We start from the raw sequence: 26,375 nt of genomic DNA, 5'->3' as shown, positions 1-26,375 counted from the left end.
GAACACTGCTTTCTGCAGATTTTCTAACAGCTACCCAAAAACATATCTTCCCCGTTACCTGCCTCGGCCCTCTTGCTCCCTGTTGGTTTTGGAATATATTTCCAATTTTTTTGTTCACTTGATGGATCAGCTCCTTCATATTTATCAGACCTCTTCTGTACAACCAACAAAATCACTCAGTTCCTCCGAGCGGTCTCAGCTCGTCGTCCCTCTGGCTTGACTCAGGGGGTTGGCCGTGCTTTTTCAGGTGTGAGTCCCTGTTTGTGGAACAACATTTCAAGAATTGCATAGATTTTTGCATTATTTATTGTTCCTATCTTGATATTTATTTTTTATTATTATTATTTTTTTACACTGTTTAATTTGCTTTTGTTGTGAAGCACTTTTTTTTTCTTCGCCCTGTTTTAAACGTGGTTTACAAATGAATTTCAGTTGACTTGACTTGACAGCTCCCTCCTACATGTGAAGCTTAGATCATTTCCTCCTCAGCCCTGTGTGCACTACACTGGGCTGCTCTCCATGAGCTCATTAAAAGAGTGAAAAGAGCCTCCTCTCTATTTTCTCTATTCATGGCACAGTTACGATACAAACTACGGTTTTATTAAAGCACCAGAAGCGCTCAGTGTGGTATTATATATTTAAATATTTTTTTAAAAATCTGATATCTTACCATACCATGTGTTTCTTCTTCCCACAGGGCTCCAGAGATCATCCTGGGCCTGCCGTTCTGTGAGGCCATAGACATGTGGTCCCTGGGCTGTGTGATAGCTGAGCTCTTCCTGGGATGGCCCCTCTACCCCGGAGCCTCAGAGTACGATCAGGTAACACATAATGACTGATTGGACCTTCAAACTGTCTCCTGACCCCCTGAGCTAGCTGCTGTGTGCTTGAATGATTGACCCATGCATCCAAGTTTTTGTGTATGCATCTCTGTGTTTTCTCTCAATGAGTGTGTGTTGGTGTGTGCGTTTGGCAGGGCGGGATGCCTCTCATATCCCCCTGACATCCCCCTGATGATGCTTGCGCAGCCTCCCTGTTTATCTGAACAGATGCCACAGAGCCACTTGTCCAATTAGCGCAGCCCCTGTGCTCCAGAGCAAGACATTGCCGCACTCCCCTCTCTCTATCAGTCAGACGAGGCTCAGTGGGGAAACCTTGAGCAAGTTGTGCTCCATCACTGAACAAGCTCGCCTGATTTTTTCACAAGCCCAAAAACTTAGCAAAGTGTCTCATTTACAAGTCTCGAATCAATCTCAGACTCTTGAGCTGAGGTCATGTTTTGGTGCTTTACATATTTCAACCAGATAAGTCTGGCGAAGTTAATGTCAGCGAAGATTTTAAAGTGCCAAAGGAGCATCCTTCCTAAAGTTTTAACCTTGTTTTTTTTTCTTCATCTGCAGGAAAGATTCACAGTGTTCCCCAATTAGATGAGACGCATGGTTCAATCATGCATGTGGTGTTTGAAAAATCTCACATGCTTTTCCCCATCTTCTGTCCTGCAGATCCGGTACATCTCACAGACACAGGGTCTGCCTGCAGAGTATCTGCTGAGTGCAGGGACAAAGACCACCAGGTTCTTCAACAGAGAGACAGACTCCACCTATCCTCTCTGGAGACTTAAGGTACAAATTCAGATGCACACAAACACACAAACTCCAAGCACCAAAAATAAACTTCCAAGAATGGGTGATATTTTTTGCAGGCAATATCTTTTGTGGATATGTAAGGAACTGTGGCCACACCGTATGAGCCATTAACAGCCCTGTTTGTGGAGGTGACCAAGGTGAAGGGGTAATGAGAGCTGATTTGAGAAGATTTGCAGGGGAAATCTAATTTTAGGAAGATTATTTGTCAAACTTATTGTCAAAAATATCTCATTACAATTATTTTAAGCCACATGTAGCCGACAAGTCCAGCTAAACATCTTGAGATAATAACTGCAAAAAAAGCCAAGTCATGAAGCAAAATGTATAGCAATATAAAGTAGGACCCGACCGATATGGATATCTGGGGCCGATATGGATATCTGGGGCCGATATGGATATTGGGGAGAGGAAAAATATCTGATACCGATATATATTGGCCGATATCTTTCTTGGATCTGAAGGAATAGATATAGATATATAGTCTCTCAACTGGAATGTAACTGCGCATGAACGTGCGTCACTGCTTGACAATCTGGAGAGTGACAATGCTTGTAGTAATCCATACAACGCCCTCTGCTGGTGAAAGGGAACAGCTAGTGTTATACAATGAAACTCAAATGAAATGCTCTTTGACTGCTAAATAAATCTAGTAATCTCTGCACACATAGGCGATAAAATTAGCCGATACCGATAGTCACTGGATAAGCTAATATCGGACGATATTATCGGCTGGCTGATTAATCAGTCGGCCTCTAGTTTAAAGCAAATTTTACTTGGCAAAGTGTCTCAAAATAACATGTACTCACTGTCTTTCAATGTCGGCCACTTGACCCTATCGAGCTGTAAATAGCGATCCATCTCTGCAGGGTGTGGTATGTACTGTGCCATGTCTTTCAAAGAGCTGTATGCATTTGTTTTCTTTAAATCTCAGTAACATGCCTCACTGACAACAACTGATGATGACTCGTCTTATAAATGAGCACATATGAAAACACAGAGTAGTACATAGTGTACATGCTGTCATGCATGCTGCCCATGGGCTTTTAGCAGCTGTCAGCAGAAGCTGCACGACTTCTCCTGTTTTTTTAGCTGAAACTGGAGAATTTTTCAGTCTCCTCTTAAAGGTGCATGACCTATTGAGTTATGAGGAATTAAAACACAACCCTGTTGGTTTAAACACAAGTTCCTGAAGATAAGAGTGAACAACAACATTCAAGGGAATGCTGGCCTTACACCATATGACAAAGTCACAGACAAATTTCCAAAGTGGGAATAAAATCGTGAGAGTTTTGCTCGAGTTGGGGCGAGCTCCCTTGATCTCGGTCGTTTGGTGTGAGGTCGTCTTAAAAATCAAGCCGAGCTGTTTTAAGGCAGTCTTTTACTTTGTTCTAGCGTTACAATAAAATCAAACAGGTTTAATATTATCGCAGGTCTTTAGTCTTGTCTTATGCTACTTGCGTTTTTCAAAGGGGTGACCTTAGTCAACAACCAATAGGAGCAGTCTTATCAGCAACAAACAGGAAGCTGCAAACTAGTCAACATGGTGTAAAGTTTACATGACATTCAGGATCTAATGAACCTTTTTGATTCATCCTGAAAGTGGTACATGTGTTAATGTGTAGAGTTTTATATATTTTCATGGACTTGCAAAAACAGATCATCTTCAAATGCATCAAATTTAGACGATGTCAAAAATAATGTCACCACATATGTAGGGTTTTTTCCCCTCTTATTGTGGATTGATTTGAATGAGTTAATGCCTAGTGGTATTTAAAGACCACTATGCATGATGGGAAGAAATCTCAAAAAGAAGCTAGTTGTAGTCTTGCAGTGCTTGACCCTGCGAGTTCCCCAAGTCTCTTGCACAATCGTACTCAGTGTCACATTGTCTTTACATATGAGAGGGTGTCAGACATCAGACTTTCAAGTCTTTTAAAACCTTAGTAAAAATCTTCTGGTGTATGTAAGGCATTAGGAGAAACAGAACGATATTAGCTTGTATTTTGAAAAGTGAAACTCCTGTTGTTTTTCTAGAGCTTGAAGTTTACCACTGCAGACTAAACGGCACCCTAAAAACATTTTAACCCAAGTGGGAAGGTAGATTGATAAGCATTCATTTGACTTACTCACTTTGTGTTTACAGCTGCTGTAGTTTGAAAGATACACTATGATCTTTTAAGAGGTTTCTATACTCAACACAGATTCGTTTTAAGTGTGCATCCTTTGTTCATGCTTTTCTGTGGACTATGATTCAGTTTTAGTAAATGTGTGCTTGTGTGAAACCAGAGTATGTGCAGTGCACTTTCAATTTCGTATTTTGTCTCAGCATTGGAGTGTGTGCCCCCCCCACCTTCCCTAGCTGTTAGATGAGTGTTTGTTTGCTACCCCAGGGTTGCTCAGAGGGCAAGCCGAGTCCTGCTGCACATCAACAACAAGAGGCTGTAATGAGCCAAATGTAAATAGTGCGTTTCCAGAGGGGAAGTGTGATGGGATATGAGAGGAACATCTGCTTCTTGTCTCCAACAGACTCCGGAGGACCACGAGGGTGAAACAGGGATCAAGTCCAAGGAGGCTCGCAAGTACATCTTCAACTGCCTGGATGACATGGCGCAGGTATGCTGTTCAGCTTTTTTCAAAGCACACATCCTCACTTCACCAAAACCTGGACATGAGATGTTAGGATTTGCTTTGCCTCCGTCTTTAACCTCCTCATATTTGAAGCTCCCACTGACGGGTCTGCTGATGTCCCGGGGCAGTTTGATCGATCACATCCTGAGAATTATCAATCAAATATGTGAAATCCTTTAAAATATTTACGCTGCCAAAGCCTGGTCTCCAGATCTATCGCCGCTGTGCATGCTACATTGAATTTTTACAGGGTGAAATGAAAGCAGCTGTTCACAGAAAACCCCTCTCCTGCACTCTGCCCCTCATTCTACTTAACCGCTGTCTAATAAGTTACAGACTGACATTGGAGCTGAACATGTGGCAGGGCTGGTTAGCGTGTTTGATATGTGCAGTTTGCTTTCTTACTCAAGCTGGATGCAAGTGTTGTGGCTATGCCCCCCACTTTGTACGTCTATAGAACATGTGATCATGTCGAGGGCGGGGCCACAAAAGGTTTGACTCCCTCTGCTCGTCTAACATGTTCCAGAAGTCCCCTCCCCCTTTTTCACACCAGCTCAGCGGGTCGTGCATAGTGTTGTGTCTGCTCGCCTCTCTCCCTCTGCAGCCCGACATGTCACCTGTGGGAATCTGTTTGTTTAGATTGGTCTTGCATAACCCCAGGAAGTGACTTAAATAGAGGCTTTAGATATATATATATATATATATATCTATATATATATATATATATAAATATGGAAAAACACTGCAAACTGATCTTATGACACTTTGACTCAGAGGGAGTTCATCTCTCTCCGTGGCTGGAAAGTTCACATGCAGCCATGACATCTTGATAGTACGTGCGTGACAGTGAGGCGATAGTGACTGTTGTTTTGTTCGCCCTCGCTCGGCCAAATACTGGTCCTGCTGGCACACATGGCAGCGCTCATGGAAAATTACAATGTTCTTTCCAGGACCCTTTTCGAAGCTGTGACAGTACTCTCTTGTCATCATGCGCCTCGATCCTGCCTCTGATAGCCCAAGAGAGATAAGAGCTAAGCAGGTGAATTGTTTCTGTTTGGAATATGGCCACAGACAGCCAGCAGCAGACTGCGCAAACTGTGCATGTGGGTACATAACACATACAGTGACTTAAGTGATGGAGACAATTATGGTTGTCCAGTAGCGCCTCGGGCCGATGTCAGGCCTGTCTGGAATAGCATGCAGTCAGCTGGGACAAGATAGTATCGTTGCCTGGGCTTGCTGAATTTACAGCTACACACACACACACACACACACACACACACATGCAGCACTGGATTTTAATGAAACCAACCTGCACTGGTATGATATCCCCTGGGTCATCTCAGTCTCCTACGCTTCAAGCTCTGTGTCCCCGTCTTCAGCTCACCATGAAAACACAGAGGAGTCACAGCAGAGCTGCACAAGCCTAATGTGGGAGAAAACTGCTTATTTTGCCCCCATCTCACCATCCCGACCATATAAACAAGTCAGCATTGTGGACATCTGTGTCTGCGTGTATAATGGATGATATAGCTGAAGGCCCTGAAAGACAGAGGGGGCTGGGTGCCAGGGAGAGATAATGAACCTCCTTTCAGTCGTGGGAAATGTTGGGAGGCTTTAGTCACAAGTATATCTAATTTGAGTAAATCAGACACCAACTAACAGCCATTGCAGGACCTCGCTGGAGGCTGGGATGTAGACGGAAGGAAGGCCGACGCTGCTCGGAAAAATTGGATTCACTTTGATCTGCAATCCTTCAATATCTGAGTTCTTTTATCACACGCGTTCATAACGACACATCTCCTCTCCTCTCCTCCTCTCCTTCCGCTGAGGAAATAAAGTTTATGGCTAAATCTGCACACGTTGTTAGTTTCTGCTGCTGCAAGAAGACAGGCCTGCTACCTCTGCATGCCGAGGCTCCACGTCTCCCGAGGCGCGGCCCGATCTGTCTCACTGCTCGACATCTGCCATGGCTGCCCGCTCTCCAGAGCAGCATGTCAGAGCTCCGCGCTGCACAGATGTGGCTCCATAAACACACGTTGACATGCAAGACACGCAAGGCTGACCGTGCTGGTTGAAGCTCCTCGTCCTAACTGTTTCTGGGAGGCGATTTCTACTTTCATTTAGAAGTGGAAAATGTTATTAATGCCGTTATCCATAAGCAATAAAACATGAGCATATTTTAAATCTAGTAATTCCAGTGGAAGGATGTGAGGTGAATTATTTTTGCGAACAATCTGGTCATTAGGGCGCAGCTCAGCCACCTCTCACCTGCTGTGGATGTTCAACCAAACCGTGTGTTTACTTCCCAAAGTCATCTCTCCTGCTTGCCAGAGGACAGTGTGATTATTTCTCACCCATTCTGCAGATTATTCCTTTATCAAAGCCAGTGGAGATGGCGAGCAGGAGAGGAATGGTTACAGAGTCTGAATAACCTGCATAGAGAAAAGAGAATTGAATCAGATTTGCGGTGTTGACTGGCAGCACATCTGATAGCCCCTGGAGCAGGCCTACAGATAAGCGCCGCGTCTTTATTAAAAAAACAGGCCTGCTACCTCTGCATGGCAGCTACAATAAACAAGGCTGGCTGTCTGCTGCCACCTCGTCCCCCGTCTCTGTCCTCCACCGTCTGAAAATCAGCTTGTTCGCTAATGCTCAGAATCGCTATAACGTGACCTTGCCCCACTTTCTTCATTTATCACCCGACATGACAAGTCTGTAAGTAAAGCCCAGTAGCTCTTCATGGAGCAAAAATCCGCTCTGCCAAGAACTTATTCACGACATAAGCTGCAATGTTTAATACAGCTGAAGCAACACGATGTTCCAAAGCGGCTTCCCAGAATTGCTCCAGAACATATTTAGATATATGGGTTAAGTTGTCTCATGTCACCGTCCTCAGAGGTGCACACAAAATGGTGTTCTTTGTGAAAAGGGGTTTCAGAACGACGTGCCAATGGCTGCATTTATCGGGTGCATGTTTTTTTGTTTGCTTTCACGTCTCAGGAATAGATAAAAATCTCAGTGAAGGCGCCAGGAAACATCTCAAGTGGTGCTAAAAATACAAGTGCAAATGTTTAAAATGTCACAAAGGTGCAAGGTTATCACACACACACACACACACACACACACACACACACACACACACACACACACACACACACTGAGACACTAACTGATGAGGCCTTGTGAGTATTAATATGCCTCTGTATGTGAATATTCTGTCGGAGAGATTTTTCTTTCTGGCACTGCAGGAACATTCGGGGGGCCTTGAATCCTCAGTAAGTCATTGTAAACGCTGAGACGTTTTGTGTGTTTGTTTGGCGTCTCCAGGTGAACATGACGTCAGACTTGGAGGGCAGCGACATGCTGGCGGAGAAGGCCGACAGGAGGGAGTTCATCGACTTGTTGACCAAGATGTTGACCATCGACGCAGACAAGAGGATCACCCCCATCGAAACGCTCAACCACCCCTTTGTGACGATGACGCACCTCCTCGATTTCCCACACAGCACACAGTACGAGGCCAACAGACCATGTTGTTGTTGTTGTTTATATTAATAACCAGTCTGTTATACAGTAAGTGCTCATTCTGTCTCTCTGCGCAGCGTCAAGTCCTGCTTCCAAAACATGGAGATCTGCAAGCGCCGTGTCAACATGTACGACACAGTCAACCAGAGCAAGACACCCTTTATCGCCCACGTGGCCCCCAGCACCTCCACCAACCTCACCATGACCTTCAACAACCAGCTGAACACTGTGCACAGCCAGGTACATCACGAAACAAACACTCTCTCACCCAGCATGAGGGGGTTAGGCAACCACACACAGCCCATTTGATGCATGCACTCACCAGTATGTAAATCAGTTTAGCTTTGGTTTCCTGCATTTTCATGCTCTGCTCCATTAGAATTATGAATGAAAAACATGCGTAACATATGCTGCTGGAAGTCGATAAAAAGCACAGATTAAAGTGGAAGTCCACACGACTTCTTAAGAGAAGGAGTCCTGCAGAGTGTATTCATGACAATTCTTGAGTGTTTTACACGTTTCAGTATATGTCTTCATAAACTCATGTGCATCATAATAGATGATTAGAGCCAGGCTGAAATCCTCCAGCAACAACATGACAGATGGATGTTCCTAACACTCCCCTCGCATGCTGTCTTTAGCAAATAATTGTGTTTTAAACACTCACTTGTCTGATGTTGAACAGCTTAGCAGAGCGTGAGCTGCTGTTTGTCTCTTTGTTCTATTTTTTTTTTCCTCCCCATTCTTCCCGTCTGTCTGCACGTTTCCATGCTTACCGGCCTGCCTTTCTGCCTTGCATGGATGTATATCTGTCTGCCTGCATTTCGGTCTGTGCCTCAGGTCCTGTGGGATTGTCACAAAGTGCTGATTACACACATGACAAGCCCCCACTTCCTGCTTGCCTTGCATTCTGGGGCTTTCAGGCCTTAAGAATCCCTTTACCAGGCTTCCTCTCCTTTTCCCCCTCCTCTCGCTCCGGTCCTCCTCGGTCTCCTCTTCTCTTCTTTTCCTCCCTCACCGTTTCTCCGGGTTGAGCCTGTGGTGCTTTACCGCTTCGCTCCTGTACCGTCTGTGAATCGAAACTGCTGACATTCGGCTTATGCCGGAATCACCCTGCCTCGGTTTGCAAGGTTTTCCAGATTGGGCTTAGTTACCACTCCTCCACCCCCCCCCCTCCAACCCCCTTCCTCCAACCCCTTCTCTTTAGTAAACATAGTTCTTTATCACCAACTATATCGAGCCGGCTCACACTGTGGAGCATGCGACAAAAACCCTGTCTTGCTGTGATTTAAATGGATTAACACTCCCTCCGCTTGTCTTTTCTGCGCCGGGCTCTCAGGGCATATAGACAGACTTAAGTTAGTGATTTATCCAACTCCATTCATTTGCAAGGCTGGAATGCATCTTTGGCTTGTGTTTTTGCTGCTTCCGTGCTTGTGTATGATGAATGCCACGGCGCCTTATTGATTATGTTCCCTCCCCTGGTGTTTATCGAACACGCTAAAGAGAGCAAATGAAAAATGAAAGCGCCGTCTCTGTGTTTCCCTTCGCCTCTCCGTACGCTTAATGAAAGGGCTAAAATTAGACGAGAGGAGCAAATAGTACTTACAAGCTGAGCAAACTGTGGCTCTTCAAAGCATTTGTTTGTATCTCTGAGAGTCACAGGCAGTCCTCGCATTCCTCGTTTCGTTTTAATGGTCAAGTCATGCTGGAGGTGCAGAAGCTTCTATAATTACACGACGGCCGTGAGCTGTGAAATAATACTAATAAGTCAGCCGTATTGATTTGCAGGCCACATAGTAAAGCTGTAACATGAAATGTCACATTTTTTCTGCATGCTTATGATAATGGCTCATATTGATTCTGGAGCATCTACATTTAAACAGACTCATAATTTGATCGTCATTTAAGTGTGATGACGTGGGAGAGCTCTATGCTGCTGTGTGCTTAATTGTTGCTGAATCGTGTGATGAGACATGTAAAGAATCATTGATCAGTCAGTATTCAGAGGATGCACTCACTCTCTACATGTAGCTGTGCATTACTGAAGAAGTGAGCTTTGTTTACCAGGAAACACCAGAGGTGGTAAAAGTTCACACATTCTTCACGTGGTCGGCGGTAAAAATAGAAGAGCTGAAGTTATAGCCCAAAAAAAAAAGCCATTGTGTCTGAATGTAGTAAAGCAGAGTATGAAATAAAAAAAGGAGCTTAGAATGACTCTTATCTCTTTTCTGTTTATTTTTAATGCTTGTTTTTCAAAGTCTCCAAGCCTGTTATTCTCCAGCCCTTTGAGGTTAAAGTTGGTCTTTGCTTTGGAAAGGAGCTAAATAATGCAAAATAAGAATAAAAATAATACAAAGAGTTCAAAAGAAGAGAATGTGCAAGAGGTTAAAGTAAGAAGCAGTCAGAAAAATAAAGCTCAGATACCTGAGAACTGATGCACAATTATCAAAGTCTCGGTCTGAATGTGCTCTGGTGGCAAATTCTCTCCCTGATGGTTGATTATTCTTTGAATTGTTGCATTGATTGGATCCCTGCACACATTCTTTCTCTCCTAATTAATCAAATCAACGGTCTGCATATTTTAAGACGCGATCAAATCAGTTCTACTACTTCTTTATTCTTCAATCAGCTTCCATTAATGATGCACTGCCATCCATCCTCTCTTGATCTGGATGTTGTTTTTACTTCTTTTTTTGGTGTGCATTGTTTTGTGAGAATATTTTTACCTTTCTGTTTTATGCCATGCCTGCTTCCTTGGAGCACTTCCACTCCCCTGTCATTCCCATCAGAACCTCCACGCTCATGATTTTTATTTTGGTCCCATCATTCCTTTAGGCCACCAACCTGGCTCCCTCCTCCACCAACAATGCCACCCTTTCCTTTGCAAGTCCTGATGTCTCCATACTAAACTACCAATCTGCACTCTACCAGCCTTCCGCTGCCTCCATGGCAGCCGTGGCCCAGAGGAGCATGCCCCTGCAGCCGGGGGCTCCACAGCTCTGCGCTGCCCGGCCTGACCCCTTCCAGCAGGCGCTCATCGTCTGCCCACCTGGCTTTCAAGGTAAGGAGGACTCACCGGTCACTATGCATTAGTCTAAATGGATAGATATCTGGTCATCTGTGCAAAAACAGAAAGTACCTCCTCTACAACAGACCATAATATGAAGAAAAAACAGATTTAACTGCTTTTATTTTGTTACCACACGTACTGCACTGCTTTGTTTTCTTTATTATTCCATCTCAGTGCACAGACGTTTGTCCCTTTATGGTGACTCTGTTTGTTTTTCCGGTGCCAAAGGCAGTGTCAATCGTGCCATACAAACTGTGATTCAATGATAACTTAATGAGGCAATTAATCATTTGAAATGATATTTGTATCTTTGTGTAACGCTTACTCAGCCCCCTTTGTCTCCTCTGTGTTTGCTCTGGGAGGGCAGAAAAGCTCCGAGGCATCTTCTAGTTTTTTTATTTATTCTTTCTGTGGGACTGGTGATAAAAAATAATCTCCATTATTAGAAACGGCTTTTTTATACCATTGCCATGACTACTGTTTTTGTTTTCCTAAGTGGCGTCGCTATGTTTGAACACAGCAGAAGGATTTTGACATCTGTTGAATGCAGATTAATCAGTGTGCATATAGAACATGTTATCTTTTCTGTCACTGTATTTAACAGACGGCAGGCTGTTGGTTTTTTTTAAATGACAGATGGGGGGGATATTGCTATGTGTGTTTGTTTACATCCTCTGTTCATGTGCAGGGCTGCAGGCGTCCCCTTCCAAGCACACCGGTTATTCTGTGCGGATGGAGAATGCTGTTCCCATAGTGACCCAGGCCCCTGGTGCCCAGCCTCTTCAGATCCAGCCGGGTCTGCTCACACAGGTAGGAAGAGATTTCAGCATCACAGAGAAAGACCTCATAGTTTCTTGGGGTCTTAACAATTCTCCCGCCTGTTAGACTTGGAACAGCATGCATTATAAGCCTCCACTAAGAATAGCATCCGTCGATGGAAGCTGGAAATCACTCAATGTTCGTGACCCTGCCCCTGCTGGCAGCTGTTTTTTTTTCCTGAGCGCATTCAGGCCAAGCTCTCCTGTGCATTGCTTCCTGCCTCTCTGTCTCTCGCTCCTCTTCCTCTGCCCCGCTCTCCTGGAGGCTGAGGCTGCTACGGTCTGATGCACACAAAAGGCAGGAGCCTTTCAGAGAGCAGGCCGTCACCGGGGCCTGCACAGTGGAGCCGGAGCTTTAGCTGCTAGTATACTGTTGTTAGACGTAACTGAGAGTGACTGAGCATCACTCTCTCTGCACTGCCTCAAACACACACACACATACTCACACACACACACACACACACACACACACACACATACACACACACACACATGTTGTACATCTCTACCATCACCACACCATCTCTTTCCCTATGGAAATTTCCATGAAGGCTTTAAATATCCCTGAGAATCCGGGGAGTTTGAAGCACTCCCTTATCTCCAGTTAATCATGCAGTAGGCAGGCAGGGAGGCAGCAGCTCTCTGTGTGTCAGTGTGTGTACGCGCCTGTGTTTCTATGGTGGGTTAATCTGTCAGATACCAAATGGTGATTAGCTCCAGGGCTGTTTCCAAGTCAGGCGCTCCAAATTACAGGCCTCAGAGGATCCTGGGAGGTCAGGGGAAGCTTGAACGAGGCTCTGCATGACCATAATATTCACAACATCACGGATCCATGAAGATGATGGATTAATGAAAATTAGATATCGTACATAAATGAACAGCAAGTGTAGCTCACACATTGCTAGCATGCTCTGCAGGTATCCACCCCTGTCTGCACACATGTTAAACAAAGACAGGCAATAGTTAATGTAAGCAGATGGTTTATATAGGCCAGCAGGCAGCACACCTAATAACTGGGTGTGTTGCGTGTGTGTGTGTTTATTCCTTTACTGTGGGAGGTCTCGCAGTCTTGGCAGACTCCTTGTTTTCTTCTTGGTTGCATGCTCCCCACCTGTGCCTGCACCCACCCACTGCTCACTGTTGCCCATGCAACCCCTTTGCCCACATTGGACCCGTGCGAGTTTGGCCTTGAGCTCCCCGGGGTTGTGCAGAGCAAGGGAGGCTCCGTGGAGGGAAGCAGGGGAAACCAGCAGGACCTTTATCTGGAGCAGGAATGCAGAAAATGTGGAAACAATTGGGGAGTGAGAGCTGGGGCTCTCAAAGCCCTGAGGTGACAAAGGGTTTTCACCCGGGGAGTGTAGGTCGAGGTGGGAGGCAAGCGGGGCCTGCTGATAGTGATGGTGGGCTATGAGAAGAAAGAAAACGGCTTCTTAACTGGGTTACCATTTCAGGGCAGACAGGCTGGTTACACAATGCAGACGCAGAGCGAGAGAGGCATGTAGAGTGCCAGGAATGGAGATAGAGCGAGCGGGAGGCGGAGGAGCAGGAGATGGATGGATGTATTAGAGTGTCTTAATGGCATGTTGATAAAAGGCCGTGGATGTGGTCTTGGATGTAAAGACCATCACCAGCTCCAGAATGTTCCATTAGAGTTGTCAGTCATCGGAGCACAGACGAGGCAGCTCTGCTGGCCTGCAGATGCCCCCCCGCAGCACTCAGACAACAGGCTGCGAGGTTCTGACTCAATGTGCCTGAGACAAAAAAACAATCCAACTTCCACAAGCCAGAAACCAGAATACAGAGTGAACAGCTACTTTGTGTCAGAATAGAATTGAAAGAGACAGAGCAGAGCCTGCACGAAAATACAAAGATAAAGGTGGAGATAAAGTTAAACGACAAGGGTAAAATAAAGCTACTGTAGCACATGCAGCGATTATCTGCTTTGCATTTTGTGTGCTGCTGCTCTCTCGCTCTCTCTCTCTCTCTTTCTCTTCCTTTTTTTTATCGTCCTTCTCTCTTTCTATTTAAACCTGTGTGTGCTGCAGCACATACTGATGCTGTTGTAAATAGATGTGCAAATGGTATTAAAGGAACAATTCATTAGCCCTGACATTAAAGTGCTAATCAATAGAGCTGCATTAAACTATTAGGGTTACACACACAGTAACACACAAACACGCTTAGGCATGCATGCACGCACACTCATCTTGGCACATCTTGGGGCGTAATATGCCTGTTTCTCCTCCTCTTGTGCATCAGAAATACAAAGTAGCTGCTCTCCCAGCAGCTTGAACAGAACTACAGATTTAATTAGAACATAGGCTGATTTGACACAAGTCAAACACATAATCACACTAACACTCAGGCACACACACACATGCACTCACTCTTACACATGCACACACAGAGAGGAGCTGCTGTACTTCTTTATTAAGTCCTGGTCTTATCTCTTTTTGTTGATGGATGTCTCCTTGAAGCCGGTGGAGTTCATTTTGCATGCCCAGCAGCGAGTTTAACCAGCTGTTACTCACTTTTGAAAAACGTATTGAGATTTATCACAACACTCCAAAACGTATCAGCCAAGTTCAATGGGTTCCTTTTTATTCATGCATTTATTAAGTTTAAAGTAAGACAAGCTAAATGAATTGGTCAAGTGAATCATGCATGACTTTGCAGCCCCATGTCAGCCTTTTTAAAAATAAAATCAATAAGTGTCACAGCTTGGATTTTGTGTTACATGGCAGCTGACTGTTCTTTCTTTCTCTCCATTTGTGTCTCCCCCATTTTCTCGTTTCTCCCCCCTCTCCGTGTGCCCCCCCCCCCCTCCTCAGCAGGCCTGGCCCAGCGGCACCCAGCAGATCCTGTTGCCTCCAGCCTGGCAGCAGCTCACCCACACCTCAGTCCAGCATGCCACTGTCATCCCCGACTCCATGAGCAGCACGCAGCCACTCGGCAACTGGAGGTGAACTACACTGCTTCCTTACTTTAAAACCGCTCCAAGCCAGACTTAACCTTTACTGATTTGTGGATCTGGAGAGCATTCATTGATGTCTGAATATTTGTGGCCTCCAGTTTTTATTCTACTTCACAAAAGGATTTTGCTGGATAAATCAATCCAATAGGTTGACATGTCATTTAAAGCTCTGAAAACAAAGCACTTTGTGAAATCACCTTTCTACACAAAACATCAGGCACGAGTCTGTAGCACAGGTCACATAAATTGATTCCAAAGGCCTGCAGTGGTTTTATGGCTTTTATAGGTCAAAATGTGCCATTGGAAGATGGTTTTGTATTAGACTGATTGACCGAGGAGCCTGTACCTCCGTGACAGCCTGTCCTCTATCTTCAGTGAATCACAGTCCCCATGTGAACACTGGTGCTTGTATAAGAGCAGGTTTACCTCGGGGAGATGGGATATATGTACACGTAGAGACATCACGTTGAGTACAGCCTGTCACTGCGATGACTCGATAAAAAGATGGATAGATGGGAGAAGGCGATCTGCAGGGAGATAAGGCAAGGATGCAGGTATATAATGTGTATGTTCACCACAGCCGGGGCCATCAGTGCTCAAAAAAACATTCAGAGCTGTCCATCTGTGACCAGACACCCTGTCTCCACCCGCCCTCCCCCCTCCTGTCCAGTGGCAGCTCTGTTGTCCTCAGAGAAACGATTGGGAAAGTGTCGCACTTCCTCTGCAGAGCTATCGCTCCACAGCTGCTGGTGTCAGCTCCTCTGCCCTCCATCTCTGCTCCCTCCCTCCCTCACTCCCTCTCTTACTTTAAACCTCAGCTGCTTTTAAAGTTAGCTGCTGCCACCTGCTGGATTCTGAAGGAAATACCCCTCTTCTCTTTTATCCATTTACATCCTGCAGTAGTTTGTACTTTACCACCTCCCATGCAGGTTTATTGTTATTTCAGTAACATGCAACTGTCTTCTGTTTGCAGGAATCCCCATCCTCATGGCAGCCATTATAATCCCATCATGCAGCAGCCGGCATTGTTAGCCGGCCACGTCACTCTCCCATCAAACCAGACGCTAAATGTTGGAGTGGCACATGTAATGAGGCAGCCCCCAGCCAATAACAACTCCTCTTCCAAAAAGAGCAAACAGCACCAGATGTCTGCCAGGTACGCTCAGATGACTGTAGACTTACTGTAAATCATCCTACTGACAGCTGAACATCACCACAAAGAGATTCTTCACATCTCATGGCTTTTGATATGGACGCCTTTGATCTTCATCTGTGTCATTTCTTCTCTCCATCAGGAACATGTCGGCCTATGAGGTGTCGTCCTCTCAGGCGGTGCTGTCTCCGCAGCGCTCCAAGCGGGTGAAGGAGAACACGCCTCCCCGCTGCGCTGTGCTACAGAACGGCTCGACCTCCAACTGCCTGCCCCAGCAGGGCTGTGGGGGCAGCAGTTGGGGGGTTAACGAAGCGGAGCAAGCTTCCAGCACCACCCACGACCATCAGCACCAGCATCATGTCCCCAGACAGACCATAATCATCCCCGACACGCCCAGCCCCGCAGTCAGCATCATCACCATCAGCAGTGACACGGACGAGGAAGACGATCACAAACAGAAAAACAGGTCAGTTCTGGTTTTTGAGGCATCACAAAGGGGATAATCATGTTACTGTAAGTTGGTGCTGAAGATCCTCAGGCTTGTGAAAGCCACGTGACTTTTCAAAACAAAACACATTACAGAGGATTGAAGTCACAGACAAGAGCTGAGACATGTCTTAAAACATGGCATGTGTCAGCTGACTTAGATCTATTTAGGGTTGCCATGGTACCAGAGTTTTGTTTCCAAAATCAGTAAAAATGAGCCATAATTAATACCTGTTTTTCGTTACTATGGTAAAAAAAGAAAAGTAGAAGCCCAGATCACCTCATTTTGGAGACATTTTTTGCCATTACCAAAACTTTCAAACAAACTCCTGCACACTGAAATGTTGCCAATGTATTTGCAGGTTAAGACAGTGTCACCTTCTCTGCTCTCCGTGTTGTCAGAGAATTAAAAACGTATGCTAAAGAGACGCCAAAATAAAGTCAGTCAATTTCCAACCCGGGTCTCTGAGTGGACCTTCGTTGCTCTCGCTCTCAAAATATGTCTGCCCTGGTGTTTCCCCGTGTGAGCTCGTCAGCTGAGCTGTCTGAGAGTTTGTTAAAGTGAAATGAGACATTCAAAGAAGCAGCAGTGTCCTTCTTTTACATCACTGAGACTACAGGGAGACACTGAGGACGACTACCTACGGTGAGCCTGAAGGGACAAAAAAAGCACAAGATTAATTGTGATTAAAAATAATTCATAGATTATTTTCAGACTTAAATTAATCACGATTAAGTAGTTCATGTTGACAGCCCAAATTATAAGACATGTTTGATAACATATGTCAGTGTCACTGATATCAGATGACCATTAAAGACGTTGAGCTGAAGTTCTAAAATGCTAACAGGTTCCACCCAAAGTCAGAAATGAAAATTATTTTCATCCCCTTCAAACGAAGCAAAATGGAAGAAGACAGCAGTAAGATATTACTGCCAGCATGTGTTATATTATTGTGTTGATGGCTTTGAGTCACTCGAGTTGATTTCTCACAAACATTTCTCTCTGTCCTCCTCTTTTCTCCAGATCGTCGACGAAGCAGCGGAAGAATGTCATCAGCTGTGTGACGGTCCACGATTCACCCGACTCTGACTGTTCCAGCAACAACAGCCCATACACTGTGGAGTCCAGACCCCCCAACAACAACAGCTACGACACAAAGACCACCATCCTGGACAACTACAACAACGGAAACCCCCGCACCATCATCATCCCCCCTCTCAAAACCCAGAACGGTGAGGTCCCCAATGAGTGTGAGCGGCTCATGCCAGGTAAAGGCCTGTCAGAGTTTCTTTCCTGAACTTAAAACTGAGATTATTCAAGCTTCTTCTTCTAAATTAATCACATGTATCCTCTCTCTTTCAGAAGCAATGAACCATCTGAATTCAGCGTACAAGTTCAAATCCTCTGGCATGGTGTCTGGCAATAATCACATACCAGGAGGCTTGGCAGGAGGCGGGTCCTACCGACAGCGCTCAGGGCCACACCACCTCCAGCAGCAGCCTCTCAATCTCAGCCAGGTAAATCCAGATGTACATTTATACTGTATGTGTGCAAATCTGTGAGCAAATTAATATGCCAACTTTGTGACACATTAGCACAAATAATGTGAAAAGGAAAAGAGTCCGATGGTGACCTCATGTACCAACCAACACCTTAAAATCTTATTAAGTGGATCAGGGTTCAATTCAAAGAAACTGTGCAATTAAAGGCATCAATGGAGGTATGGTCAGTTAAATAGCAGAGTTAGGCCTCGTGTCCACCTAGCTGAGAAGAAAATCGTTGCACGTCCTTCCTGTCTCCATGACAACAGTCTGTTGACAACGGCCGCTGTATGACCGACGCGGCTCCGTTACTTTTTACTGAATGTTTTATATTTGAGGTTGTTTTTTACCCGATCAGACACGAAGCAAAGAGGATGTGAGTACAATAGACGATCCGTAGTACAAGGAATATCATACATTTTTAAAAGAGCGCCGTGACGTCAACAGCGCCTTTCTAAAAAGTTGAAAGATTTTCAACTTCAGCACTCAGAGCGGCCGTGAAAAAGACGCTGGGCGCTTCTCTTTTCATCCAGGTGGCTGCTGTCTGCTGCGAACGCTCTCGTTGAAAACAGCTGAAAAAAGACGCTGGCGCTGAGAAAAAAGACGCTATAGGTGGACACAGGGTCTAAGATAAATAATCAGTAAGAGTTTAAAGTACAACAACGATAATATTACCAAACTTATAACGCACTGCCTTATTGTACAATTTAAAAGGCAATTGTGCATGATAATAAGGAAAGGTGAAATTCAGCATCATGATCTTTCTCTCTTCTCCTCCTTCAGGCCCAGCAGCACATGGTAGTCGAGCGAAATGGAGGTCATCGGCGCCAGCAGGCCTACATCACCCCAACCATCGCCGCTCAGGCCCCGTACTCCTTCCATCACAACAGCCCTTCCCACACAGGCAACGTCCACCCGCACCTGACCGCCGCACACCTGCCCAGCCAGCCCCACCTGTACGCCTACACCACCCCTGCCGCCCTGGGCTCCACCGGCACTGTGGCTCACCTGGTAGCATCGCAGGGTTCGGCACGCCATGCCGTTCAGCACGGAAGCTACCCACCCAGCATCGTCCACCAGGTCCCGGTGAGCATGGGCCACCGCGTGCTGCCCTCCCCCACCCTGCACCACAGCCAGTACCAGGCCCAGTTCGCCCACCAGGCCTACATCAGCGCCTCGCCCGCCTCCACTGTCTACACTGGATACCCGCTGAGCCCCACCAAGGTCAACCAGTACCCTTACCTCTAGAGAAGACACTGACTGACACTGGAGAGCCTGACCCAGCTCTGCTGCTTCCCCCCGAACCCCCCCCCCCCCCCCCCGAGCCCCGTCTGCCCCTAAACATCCTCTCCTCGACCTCAGACATAAACAGAGACAGAGGAACATGCAATCGTCATGAAACTGTCACGTATAACTTGAAGATATAACGACAGAGAGAGAGAAAGAAAAAAAAAAGATTGAAGTCTATCCAGAAGGGAATGAAGGGGTAGATTTTCAGAGGGGGACTGTTTAGTTTTCCTTTATATTCTGTTTCTGGAAAGGGCCAGTTTTGCTTTGATTTGATTTTTCTTTGCTTTACTTTATGAGGAAAATGACGTCTCACTAGTTTTCCAGGGAGAGTTTGAAACAGGCCCTTTTGGGGACATTGGAAGATTTCTGGTTTCTTTACTTTAATTTCCCCCTCTTAAACTGGAGAAGACGTGACTGTTGAACAGGGGTTACTGACTGGAAGTTCGGAATCCCAAGAGACTTGGGAGAAGGTGAAATACGGAAACCTGCTGCTCTTCAAAGAAAAAAATATTGATGGCCTTGAACTGTCTTAATATTTCCAAATCATTCGCGGTGTGGGGAGAACAGAGAGGAGAACCTCCTCCGCCCCACCCCCCCACCGCCCGCTCCACCTTCTCCGAGCCGAGGAGGCTTCTGGAAATATAACCAACAGAAGACAACAAACTTTTTAGCGTATTTATAGATCTTTTTTTTTTTCTCCTTTATGTTTCACCTTTATGACAATTCTTCAGTTTTAGCTAGGTGTCTTAGCTGGGCCCCGTTCTTAGAATGTAGCAGTCTGCACCCGTTTGTTTAAGAAGAAAACCTTTTTCCTTATACCAATAGATTTATTTGTTCCTCTTTTTTCAATGTGATTGCACAAAGTGGTTATAATAACATAGGCATGTACAACGTGATTGTCTGTGTGTGCTACTGTCAGCCATGCGTGTGTAGTCCACCTCTTCAAAATTCTCTTCAGTCTTTAGGTTTTTTGACATTGTTCCCTCGTAGTGCCTTACAGATAAACCGACACGGTTTACTCGGCTTGGATCCCGAAAGCCACAAGAGACTAAAGCTATACTTAGAGAGACGTGTTTCCCTGGTTTGACATCCCAGTCGGGGCAGTTGTAGCTCTCTTCCAGGTGTAGGCTCAGCCCTCGCTGTTCCTTTCCCTTAATGACAGCGAACTATAAGTGATGAAGATTAATGTCAGAGTTGATATCACGCTGTGTGTGTTTTTTTTTTTTTTTATTACGCGTGCATGAGATAACTTGCCTGGGGTACTTACCAAAGTCATAGATAAACTCTTGTTACATTTGCTCTGAATTGATGTAAATATGGAAATGTACAGTAACGCTGTAGCTGTAAACCTTAATCACAGTGACACCCAAAAGGTGGCTTTAGTTTGAAATATTTGTTTTTTTTAAATGTTTTTAATCCCACAGTGGGGAATTCATGCAACGTGATCACAGAGCAGAGATGTTAGCCTGGTTTTCATGCAAAGGGGATGAGTTACAGTACAATGTTTGAGACACAGTTGAGGTTGTTTTTTTTTTAAAAAGGCTAAAAGCTAGTCCGAGAGAAGGGCCTGACAGAAAGTGATTGTTGCCACGAGAGTGATGCTGTGAGGCTAGAGATAGCCATGCTGCAGAGACGAGACAGAGTATCGAGGGTTGTTTGAGAGAGATACTGTGTAGGCACGAGTGAGGGGTCTGGTTGAAAGCGTAGGGTCAGTTTAGGTAGAGAGCGCGGAGGTTTCGGGGGGCGACACTCTCTACCTTAAATGGGACTAAAATGGTAGCAAGTTGGCACTGAGCAGGTTGATAGTAACACTGAGCCCGGTTAGGTCGGTAGGCGCCGCAGGGGCACCACCTCACCTGAATGCACACTTTAATGGATCCTTTTGTTGATGTCATTTCTTGCAGTTTGTTTGTTTGTTTCTCCAGCAAAGGTAATTGGATGTTATTCGTTGAGGTTTTGGGTAGCAGCTGCAGGAACAGAACAGGAGGGAAAATGCCACAGCGTACACCTGGAAGGGCACCTTGTGGACGATTAGTTGTCACTGTCCATTTGTCTTCGAAAGCAGGTACACCGCAGACATCACCACGCCAGCTGAACGGGATACCTGAACACTTAGAGAACCAATAGGGCTGTTGCTTTGTGTGTCTGCTGCTTGATTAAACAAACATCGTTTTTTTTTTGTAGCCAATGATTCAAATAATCTCCTCTGTTCATTTGTCCCCACATCAGAACTGCTGATGGTTTAGTGAAACCCTCCCCCCCCCCTCCCTTCATGGTATGCCATAGTACTTGCATTTGAAGTGATTATTTCTTTCTTTTTTTTTTACTTAACATTATCTTGGACTTTTTTGACATGGCTGTAGTACAAGTTGTGTTTATTTTTTAGAGATTGTTGCAATAATTCTTGTGGATGTTTTATCTGAGTGTGTGTGTGTTTTTATTATATGTCAGGCTCATTTCTCTTTTGTAACCTGGGGGGGGGGGGGCTGATGTACAGTAATGTTAAGTATTCCTTGGAGATGGGTGCACCTGTGTAATCGTAAGAGTTAAGTTTGGTGGTAATCCACGGGGCCCGTGTAGAGGGGGATGCTCTGACTTTAGGAGTGCCACACCTGGGTTTGAAATCCAATGATCTCCCCTTTTTTGGGGGGGGCCCCAGAAAAGGTTTGTCATCCTGGTACTTGTTTCCCAAAAAACTCTCCACTCCCCTTCAGGTCCAGCATGCAAGCCTCGGGTGCAGGCAGTGTAAAGATGTGATTACATAGTACGTTGCTGGTTACATCATACTTCTCTGTTTTTGTTTTTGTGTTTGTTATTTTATTGTATCTACTTGTTTTCCTCTGGGCCTCTAGGGGTCTAAGCACACAGGCATAAGGGAGATGATTTTCCATTGAAATCTTTTGGGTCTTCTGTTATGAGACAGACTACTGAAACATTCCACTGTTGGAGGTGTTACCCACGCTACACTGCTGTCTGTCCCCTCGCTGGTCTACACTTTGGGACACCATCACCATCACTCTAGGACTTTTTTCTCGCTCCTCCCCACCAAAGAATTCAACAGATTGATCATGTACAGCACAGCACAGTGCGAGTAATCCACCACAGTGTTGCTGTTGAGCAGACAGGCAATAACTTCTGGTGTCATCGTTAAAAGTGCTTTTTTGAGGACATTTTCTTTAACACACAATTCAATGCATTTGTGCAAGTACACCGGGAGGATTTAACATACTTAATGCATACAGCACAGTTATTATGTTGTGTTCGTTTGGACGGAGCTGCAGTCTGTGTTTAAGCTTGTTTTTTTCTTCTGTTCATTACTCCTCACACTTTGCCCCCTGTCGACACTGAATGATCAGCAATTCTCTAACCTCTCTCCAAATTACGAAGCCGGTTCTTTTTTCTTTCTTTCTTTTTTATGTTGTTGATGTTGTTGTAGCTTTATTGGTGTTGTATGAAAAAGAGTTTGTAAAAAAAAAGAAGAAAAACAACCTTGTTTTACATTAGCGTGCCATTGAATAGAATGATCTGTGAAAACTATTAATCAAAAATGTACCAACTATACCTTTAAAATAAGGTCACCTGCACAAAATGAATGTAATATGTGACCTGCTACATCTGAAATGGCTTTAGATCTTTCTCAGTGGGTGACCGTTTCATTTCTACACCATTTGTGGCCATGCATGATGCAATAATTATACATCCGATCTCCAGCAAAAATCTCATGAGAGGCATAATGTTAAAATTACCACTCCCCCCCCCCCCCCCCCCCCACACACACACACACACACACACACACTTTATATTGGGATATCAAATGATTACTATTTTCTCAAATCAAACACCTAATTAAGAGAAGCCCTGTGTGTGCAACATTGTGGAAAATGACTTGATGTGTTTATGATTCCTTTTGTCTCTTACTCTGTTTCACATAACCAATGTTTTTTGTGTTGTTTTTTTTAAGAAAGCGGAATCAGACATGTGAGCGTAACGTAGATCGAGTGACCTTACAATTACCAAAACGTGCTTAAGTAGAGTGTCAAAATGTTTTTGTGTTGTTGAAATGAGCACAGCCTTCCCAGCTGGCGACCCCACTGTTAAGAGTACTGCCTTCCAAATAACCATCAGTACCTCCAAATTAAATGGTGACATTATGAATTAGACATATGAGGCCGTATTTACGCCCGTACACTCAAACTTCCTGCACCGCTCATGGTGTTTGCATAAAAAACGTCTCCCGCAGAAGCATGCGAAACACTGAGAAACATTCCTGAGAGCATGAGGGGACACTGTGCTGCATCACAAACTCATGTCCACATCAAGCTCTGCAAGACGTGAACACACACACACACCGACCTGCAACACTCTCACTGTTAAAAATCCTGGGATAACGTCGCTAGCCACTTCCCCAATGTACAATAGGGTCAGGGGACAGGTGTTAGGTGGATTAATCATGAGCTGACCTACTCGCTGTCACAAGGAAATCCATAATCCAGCTACACAAGCATTCTTAAAGCCCTTTTCGGATGAGAGTGTGTGGTGTGTTTATTTTAATGTAACATTGTTTCAGGAGGCCTGCTCCTTCTTTTGCTGGCTTTTCCTTTGGGGGAATTCAGGGTGAGGAGGTCAGGGTTTGATGCCTTTGTTTGTAGCGGGCGTCAGCTGATTAGTATGAATCTTAAAAAAACAAAATCAAATCCAAACACACTATCTTTTATTTATTCTAATTTGAAGATCAGGCGTAGATATGAAAATATGTCTCCTGCCTTTAACCCCCAAAATTGCTCTTTGATTGTGCGTTTACATAACTGAAAACTGAAGCTTACTCTTGGAGAGATGTCTGGCTGACGATAATTGTTTTTGCGGTGTCAGTGAACGTAACCTAGAAGTAGTACTGTAGACCAAAGCTCACAATCAAAGACAGATTTACACTGCAGAAATATTCATCTCATGCCAGAGGTCACGTTAAAGTCACAATCCCCTCCTGCTACATTCTCAAATTGGACGAGTGAATCCCTGCAGGAAGAGCTTCCTCACACAAAATAAATTCATGCAAGTGAGAGAGGAGTTGACGACCATGTTCTGGAGACCTGAGAGTGCATCAAACCCTGACCCCCGTGTTGTGTCCATTGCTGTATGCTTTCTCAACGGTGTAAAATCTCATTCTCTTGTCGATGAAGCTAAATGTGTGCTGCAGTCTTTTTCCTATAGTATGCTTCTCCGTTAATCGTCTTTTTCTTATTTACTTTTGTTTATCGGGGTGTGATGTCTCATTATTTCAATCTGTTGACGTAGCGTTCTATGTATCCCCCGTTCCTTAGCTTAATATTCTTAAGTATGTTATGAGAATGGATATTTTACTGGCTTTATAGAATGTTTTAAATAAATATAATAACGACAATAAGAAGAAGGATTAATTAAACCTGCTAACGAGATGAGTACTTGCTAACTAAGCGCTTGTGTTATACCATTACGATGTCGTGTGCTTCTCTTAATCATTTTCGTTGTAGAAAAATGGAGTGGATTTATATTTAGGCTTTTGAAAAAAAAATGGAATGATAGCATTGTACATTTAAGGGGAGGATTTGAACAGACGAGCAGCTTGGTCAAATAGAAGAATAGAGTTATTTTAATTGTCCTCTTTACTAACTGTAGGCTGAGAAGGGGCTCGCATTGTGGTGAACTATGTTATAGCTTGTTATTCACTGTTACTTTTGATCATTTTTTCGGTCTCCGAGGTGAATCGAGTTATTAATGAGAATTTGTATGCTCACATATGCATATTGTATATGTGTAGAAATGTAATCACACTTTGTCTTGGATTTACATTAAACTGTTAAGTCACGGCTACAGTCTCCTGTTTTCCTCTACTGTGTGTCTGTGTGTGTGTGTGTGTGTGTGTGTGTGTGTGTGTTCTGTGTGTGTGTGTGTGTGTGTGTGTGTTCTGTGTGTGTGTGTGTGTGTGTGTGTGTGTGTGTGTTCTGTGTGTGTGTGTGTGTTCTGTGTGTGTGTGTGTGTGTGTGTGTGTGTGTGTGTGTGTGTTCTGTGTGTGTGAGTGTGTGTGTGTGTGTGTGTGTGTGTGTGTGTGTGTGTGTGTGTGTTCAAGCAGGAAGACTGTTTATTCTCTCACACATTTATTCCATTTCTTAATTCAACTTAGCCCCTCCCTCTCTACCACTTCCACCTTCTCCCTGCTCTGGTGATCAGCTGATTTGTGGCGTTTACTTTTTAAGTAATAAACCAACCAGATGAAGTGATTAACAGCACGGTTTGGGAAAGAATAGACCTTTTTAACATTTTCAACAGCAAAGATTATCGATGAGTGAAACATTTGATTGTTAAAAAATGGGGGGGGGGGGGGTGTTAAGAAGTAATATATGACCACTCCTTCATTTGCAGTGCTTTACCTCCCACCTGAAGATCCCATCTTGGTGAGCACACACTTTGACCCTAGTTGTTATGTCAGATTGAAAGCGAAGACCACTTTACAGGAAAATAACATGTGGGTCAATACAGTAACAATGGAACAAAAGTACACAAAGAACAACACAAAACTAATGAATAGAAACAAGTTCCAACAAGAAGCTTGGGTGGCACCCTCCTCAAGGCCTGATGCCCACCCCACCCCTTGTGTCTGAAAGAGTCCATCAGAAGTAACTACTCCCATTCATACGCCGCAGATGAAGCAGCTGGAGCAACATGGGGTTAAGTGTCTTGCCCAAAGACACATCGGACATGTGACTGAAGGAGCTGGGGATCGAACCCTTGACCTACCGGTTGAGAGAGGACTCTACCAACTGAGCCACAGCCGCCCCCTCTCTGCTGCATGTAGCTGAGTAAAAATGACTTACATTTACTTACAGTGGTTCAGACTAGCAAACACAAGTTATACTCAATTAAAGTAGAATTACAAACCGTGTTGAGTCAAGAAGTTAATTCATTGTACTTTTTTATATTCTACTGTGGTCTGAACCCCTAGTAACACACACACACACTCACATACACACACACACACACACACACACACACACAAATAAAAATAGTGCATTATAACTCCTCCTTGTGCAATATATATATATATATTTGATAAATAGTATATTTTCCTCTACTGTAATGTCTAGCATGTGCAATATTTTTATTTATTTACATTCTGTTATCTGGCAAGACACTTTTTGATACTACATCATGTAAATAATTCTACACATACATTACCCATCTTACCTGAATAAGAGTTTTTGTT

General features: G+C 44.5%; 1 protein-coding gene across 6 annotated transcripts in view; it reads left to right on the top strand.

Moving 5' to 3' along the window:
* The window catches only part of hipk2 (homeodomain interacting protein kinase 2), a 78,932-nt gene extending 53,949 nt beyond the window's left edge, over nt 1–24,983 (top strand). The window contains exons 3-15 of one of the 6 annotated variants that reach the window (XM_061036705.1): nt 698–821; nt 1,503–1,622; nt 4,173–4,259; nt 7,605–7,789; nt 7,880–8,042; nt 10,737–10,866; nt 11,564–11,685; nt 14,525–14,655; nt 15,641–15,823; nt 15,963–16,286; nt 17,331–17,575; nt 17,670–17,824; nt 18,632–24,983. In XM_061036705.1, the coding sequence (XP_060892688.1) occupies nt 698–821; nt 1,503–1,622; nt 4,173–4,259; nt 7,605–7,789; nt 7,880–8,042; nt 10,737–10,866; nt 11,564–11,685; nt 14,525–14,655; nt 15,641–15,823; nt 15,963–16,286; nt 17,331–17,575; nt 17,670–17,824; nt 18,632–19,096 (2,434 nt within the window). In that variant the 3' untranslated portion in view covers nt 19,097–24,983. Of the gene's footprint in view, nt 1–697; nt 822–1,502; nt 1,623–4,172; nt 4,260–7,604; nt 7,790–7,879; nt 8,043–10,640; nt 10,867–11,563; nt 11,686–14,524; nt 14,656–15,640; nt 15,824–15,962; nt 16,287–17,330; nt 17,576–17,669; nt 17,825–18,631 lie in introns of all 6 variants that reach the window. The other 5 variants (XM_061036701.1, XM_061036704.1, XM_061036703.1 and 2 more) reach the window with 5 other exon arrangements.
* Nucleotides 24,984–26,375: the final 1,392 nt, after the last annotated feature.

The sequence above is a fragment of the Labrus mixtus genome, chromosome 4 (assembly GCF_963584025.1).
Source record: "Labrus mixtus chromosome 4, fLabMix1.1, whole genome shotgun sequence".
NCBI classification, from domain to species: domain Eukaryota; kingdom Metazoa; phylum Chordata; class Actinopteri; order Labriformes; family Labridae; genus Labrus; species Labrus mixtus.
The sequence above is the reverse complement of the archived record's forward strand: the minus strand, read 5'-3'. Positions and strand labels throughout refer to the sequence as shown.